This window comes from Tachysurus fulvidraco, chromosome 10 (assembly GCF_022655615.1).
Source record: "Tachysurus fulvidraco isolate hzauxx_2018 chromosome 10, HZAU_PFXX_2.0, whole genome shotgun sequence".
Classification (NCBI taxonomy): Eukaryota; Metazoa; Chordata; class Actinopteri; order Siluriformes; family Bagridae; genus Tachysurus; species Tachysurus fulvidraco.
The window spans coordinates 4807471-4813470 of record NC_062527.1 but is presented as its reverse complement, the minus strand read 5'-3'; the positions used below and the strand labels follow the sequence as shown (position 1 = coordinate 4813470).

Genomic DNA, 6000 nt, shown 5'->3' with positions numbered 1-6000 from the left:
CGAAGGCCTGCACAGATGTTGATGATCTATATGATACACACATCCTATTCACTCTATTCAACACCAATAACACCGTTCTTCTTCACACTCTTCAGCTTGATATTTCAGCATGTGAAGGAATCCTGAATAAAATACTTTTACGCTAATGCAGTATTTACTCATTTCAGGGTTAAAATAGTCTTCTTGTTCTATTGGTGAATAATTTGCTTCTTTCTATTAACAGCTGAACAAAAAAAATCTCGAGAATCCAAGATAAACAATACACATTATAATCTTATATCTGGTTGTTGTTTTGTTTGTTTGTTTGTTTGTTTGTTTGTTTGTTTGTTTGCAGTGCACTCCAGGACCATGAAGTGTACTGAATTCAGTGTCTGGGTTCAGAAAACACACTAAACTGTAAAGCTGTGTCTTTTAATTTGCTGTCGCATCTCAGCTTTACGATACATATATTTTATTTTGTGAATGATTCAAGAATGAAGATACGGCACCACATGGTGGTTAGAGACGGAAGCAGCCAAGAATCTCCGTATTATGACGCATCATACTACAGATCTTTAAATCTAATCTGGCACACATCTACGTTTCATGGTTCAACTTTACCTTCAGGGAAAAAAAGTGAAGTGACAAAACCTTAAAAGTGGACTGGAATGATTTTGCTAAAATATTGTACAACCTGGAGCTAGAGCTTCCAATCTACTGCTGTGTGTGTGTGTGTGTGTGTGTGTGTGTGTGTGTGTGTGTGTGTGTGTGTGTGTGTGTGTGTGTGTGTGTGTGTGTGTGTGTGTGTGTGTGTGTGTGTGTGTGTTTGTAATGATTGCTAGATCCTTGGTTTTAATGGATGAACCAAGAACTTTCCTGGCCAATAAATAGATACATTTATTGTATATATATATATAGATAATAAATAAAATTTATAGCTTTGTGAATGAAGTCATTAGATTGCTAAGATGAAGACTGGAGCTGCACAGACAGTGAGACTTGTCTCTTAGACTGCGTGTCAATCAGCTTCCAAGTTCAGTAGTCAGGGTACTGTTCAGACATTCAGCCCTCTTTATCTCCCCCCCCCCCTCTCTCTCTGTCTCTCTCTCTCTTTTTTTTTTTTGCAGACTCTATCCAGTGCACCAGAACATTCGTGCTCTAATTAATCCCACAATGCACCTCAAACACCAGGGAGCTCTCCATCCATGATGACTATGTTGCCTTACAAGAAGTCACATCATATTTTCTATGTCTATAAGTCTGCCAGCTCAAACGAACACTGGATGAAAAAACTCACAGCCAACTTTGTTGTGGCTTTCAAACGATTGCTTGCATTAACTTAATATGATGATTCAACTTTTATGTGTATTGATTTGAATAAAGGAAAAAGATAGAAAAAAAACACTAGCTGGACTACAATCCTGCTGGGATTTAACACATTTATATGACATACAAACAATATATATTTGCGTCATCAGAGTCCTTACCTGTGTCCGACCTTGTGGTAGCTCAGTGGTTAAGGTGTTGGGCTACTGATCAGAAGGTCATGGGTTTGAACCCCAGGTCCACAGAGCTGTCACTGCTGGGCCCTTGAGCAAGGCCCTTAACCCTCAGTTGCTCATTTGTAAGTCACACTTGATAAGGGTGTCTGCTAAATGCTGTAAATGTGTTCACCAGTTAGGGAGCTGATTGAGACGCAGCCACAGGTCTATAATCGCTGTACACTTACTTATGAATCTGATCTCATATTACACATACTGCACAACTAGCGATATTTCTGCGGCAAGTCTGTGCTTCATTCTGGTGACTGATGTATGTTTACCTCCAAATATATTAAAGGATCACTGTATCAGAGCATCTCCAAAAATGTCCAGTCTCAAAGAAGAAGCCCATCAGTCACAACTGAGCACAAAGTGACAGCTCTTTATAGACTTAAAGCCTGACGTAGGAACAGAAGAACACAACTAAATAGTTTTTCTTTGTACGTTTTTGTCGTGATGGGATGTGACGTGAAATCAGGATTCTGGCAGACAAAAGGACGTGACCACAGAATGGGATGAAGAGGAAAGCATGTGTTTAATCTATCCAGTGTTACAGATGTTACACTTCTTCTTTATAGTTCACACACACACTTTTTCTTGCACTATTTCTAATTTATGCTTTTGTGTCATTTATTGTGTCAGGGTTTGCTGGAGGAGTCACAGAGGAAGAATTTCACCGTATTTATTGTACGTAGTTTCTAGGAATTCACAGCAGAATCTCATTTGACCTGTAAATCTGAAATTTGACCAATAAAACTCATTACATGGAAATTCAACAAAACAAACAAAAAGACCTTTGGATATAAAATAATTCTCTGGTAAAAAAAAAAGTCTGATAGACAGTTATTGGGATTCCAGATCACTGCAGTAATCGCAGCTCAGAGTTTTGGCTATTTATTTGAATAGTGAACGTTGAATGCTGACTCACTGAATCAAGCTATCGGTTGATTCAGTGATTCATTTTTTGATTGTTATGACACAGTCACTCTCTCTTCTCGTCTGAGTTAACAATGTGCGCATTCAGACAAATCACAACTCAACCAAATAACAGGCAACACACTGTATTATATCTATATTTCTGCATGTTTAATTGACCTCATAAAGAAAAAAATCACAAAACATCATAAAGAAAATCCCAGCTAAACTAAAACAAGTGGATTTAGAGAACTGTCTCCAAACCTTCAAATCATTTGACATTTATCTTTTTCTAATTCACAAGGCCTTCCATATGATGCTTATTAATAACCAATATAAACTAATAAAAATAATAATCACAGGTGTTTTGGTCAAGATTCAATTTTTTTGGTCAGATTGCCAAAAGTAAGGCCTAAGCAGTAACTTTCTGGAAAGATTCCCACCTACTAACAGTTCACGCTCAATGTTAGTGTTCCATCTCAGGTCTTGTCGTGTAAAATCCCATCACACGTGTATCAGTAATATACCGATATTCTGGATTGACTGAATTCAGGAAGTGCATGCAGTGGCATTGGTAGGTTTTGTGCAACAATTTAGAAATCTGTTAGAGCCGAGTCTTCTGGTAGTTAGCGCTTCCTGTATATTCGACAACATGGTAAAGCTCATCTATATGCTGTTAAAGCAATCAGACGACTGAGAGACTCTTCTCTCTTACTGGATGTAAATTACTGAGACAGTTACTGGGCAAAATATAGTCAATTTAGTCAACTCACTGTAGTGTGTATCAGAGTCTCAGTTCCATGGACATGAACCTGAACATGACGCAGTTACCTCCAGTAATGTGTGATCTAGCTGTAGGATTTACCAGTTACATCTTCAACCCTTCAGGTTTAGAGGATGTTTGGCAGGTACAGGGAGCAGAGCAGCACGTTATGGCCAAGTGCCGGGAAGCGCCTGAAGGCCTCCCAGGCATCGCTGAACACGTTGTACTTGAGGAAGACTCGGTGCTCGAGGCTGGTGCGCGGACCAATGTCACGGCTCATGATGTAAATGCCGTCGTTATGCAGTGCACATGTCAGGTTCAGGCCTGACTTTGATACACTCGCTCGTAGCTGCAGCCACTCGCCTGTGCGCACGTTGTACGACTGTATCGTCAGTGCATCGTCTGGGTTGGCCCTCGCATGCTCAGATTGCTCCAGCTCACGTGTGTAGCCACCCACCAGGTAAATGATGTCCTCCACAGACAGCATCTGCTGCTTCCGCACATGTGCCGAGCACGTGTGCAACACAGACCACATGTCTGATGCAGGGCAGTAGCGCAGCACGCTCATGTTCCTGTCTGCCAGGGAAAGAAAGAAAGAAAATGTACTTCAGTCACCAAAAGAAAGCTGGAATTAACCTGTCGAGTTTAAGGTCACATGTAATTACACTTGATGTAATCAAGTCCAGAAATATTCTAATATGCCATTACATTATCCAGATATGAAACTGTGATTTCTCTATCTCTGGGATTACAGTAGGACTTCTTGTGTGTGTGTGTGTGTGTGTGTGTGTGTGTGTGTGTGTGTGTGTGTGTGTGTGTGCGCGTGCACATGCATATAATCACCTCTGGCAGTGTAGCCACCCATGACGTAGATCATGCCCTGGCATTCACATGCAGAGAACTCAGTCAGAGGATCAGGCATGGAGGAAACGCAGGTCCACCAATCCTGCTCAGGACCATAGCACTCCACTGTGCTTAAGCCATGTCCTCCAACCGCGTACAGCTTCCCACTCACTGCCAACAGCTTAAAGTTAGCCCTGCGCACAAGCACCAACACATACAGGTGAAAACAGCACTCATACAATAACGAGCGTGACTTCCTCTTGTCTCTATATCATACAGTAATGTGGTACCTTTTCTGGTTTAAAGGAGCTATATGAGTCCATTCGTTTCTGCATGGATTGTAACAATGTGCTGCAGCAATCTCTTGACTTGCCATCCTGTAGCCACCGACGATGAAAAGGTAGTTGTCGAGCACGGCTGACCCATATCCTCGGACGTTCACCATGTCTGGAGGGAGGTTGTTGGCGAGGGGCTTCCAGCGCTGCTCTCGCTCCCCGTAGCGCAGCATGGACCACGGCTCATCTTGGTCTGCGAGATCCAAGAAGGTTCCCATGAAGTCTCCGACTGCCACAAGCGAGGCCATGCCCCTCATCCGCATCTCCCTGGTCTGATCCCGCAATGCAGCAGCCAGAGTGTGGAACTCCGGTCTCCGCAGCATGGGGTGGTAGTAGCAGCTCATGAACTTGAGGCATGCCGTGCGCAGCTCGTGCGTGCCGTAGACCTCCGAGAGGTTAAAAACCTCGACACAGTTGTCTAGGCGGATTTCAGACAGAAGAAGCTTCAGGATTTGGGTCACTTGCAGGAAAGATGCCGTCTCTATAAGGTCCTCCAGGCTTTCGTTGACCACCTGTACTTTAGAGGTGTTGATGAACTCCAGGACGAGCTCAAGCCCTGATACACTCAGTCCTTGCAGTTGCACCGAATCTTCTCCTGCCTCCCTCATGCCAGAGCTATACAGTGCCCTGAAGTAGTCGCTCTTTTCAATCAGCTTGCTCTTACTCACATTATACGATCTGTTGTCCATAACAATCTCGATAAGCTGCTCAGGAGACGACATGGTTGAGTTTTGTTTTTTTTTATGTTTTGGTGTGTCCACGTGGGATTGTGCTACTGTTTACATTTCCACTCAAGGCTGTGCTCCTAGAACCACCTCTAAAGTCTATATATGGAAATATTTAGGCCCATGAAGGATCCAGAGCTCATGCAGTCCAAATCCACACATCATGTACAAACCAACGACTTGCAGTTATGTCATCAGTTCACTAACTAAATACAGCACAAGCACAAATGAGCTGCATTGTATCATGTTGGAATCAACTGAAAAAAACATAATTATTTATATAGCTTTGCTTTGCTTCCTCCTACTTTGCCCCAGTTACACCTTCACTCCCTGTAGTGACCCCAGAACCCTAAAAAAACAACACAACATAAACACTAACGTGCTCAAACCACCATGTAGCGCCCAAACTACTTCCTGTTTGGTCAGCTGATCGGCTGACGTCACTCAACGTCATACGTCATACACCTAAGCTACGTTTGTCGACGTAAACGTTTTGTATTATTTGTTTATCGTTTTGTTCAGTATTTTGCAGAATGTATCGATAATCATCACAGATAAACTTCTTATCCATTATATTAATACCTCATATAACAAGTTTTAAAAAGTCCCCGAAAACCGAGCTGTAACCGAGATGAGTTTTTAATAGGGTTTGCCTCCCGTCCCGTGAAATACGGAATCGTCCCGTATTTACAGGCAAAATGACGCACCCTGTATCAAATCAATACGGGACGCGATTTGTCCCGTATTTTACACAGGTCCACATTGACTTGGGACATAGCATCCCATGCAAATCACCCCACCCGCATTGTGTGGGAGACGCGTCCTATTCTGCCCCTGATTGGGTAATACTCGTTGCCATCGTTGGTTTGATTGGTTTGTTTTAGGGTTACGGGCCGTGA

General features: G+C 42.6%; 1 protein-coding gene across 1 annotated transcript; it reads right to left on the bottom strand.

Moving 5' to 3' along the window:
• Window positions 1–2031: 2031 nt before the first annotated feature.
• Window positions 2032–5929, bottom strand: klhl42 (kelch-like family, member 42). Its single transcript, XM_027164039.2, has 3 exons — window positions 4332–5929; window positions 4042–4235; window positions 2032–3774 (listed from the first exon to the last, which is right to left on the bottom strand). Exons 1-3 carry the CDS (start codon window positions 5096–5098, stop codon window positions 3326–3328), a joined length of 1410 nt encoding a protein of 469 aa, XP_027019840.1. The 5' UTR covers window positions 5099–5929; the 3' UTR covers window positions 2032–3325.
• Window positions 5930–6000: the final 71 nt, after the last annotated feature.

Coding starts and splice junctions, on each gene's coding strand:
- klhl42 (XM_027164039.2), bottom strand. CDS start 5,098: ATGTCGTCTCCTGAGCAGCTTATCGAGATTGTTATGGACAACAGATCG. Junction 4,236..4,331: donor GCTCCTTTAAACCAGAAAAG/GTACCACATTAC, acceptor GCTTGTGCGCAG/GGCTAACTTTAAGCTGTTGG. Junction 3,775..4,041: donor GGGTGGCTACACTGCCAGAG/GTGATTATATGC, acceptor TTTCCCTGGCAG/ACAGGAACATGAGCGTGCTG.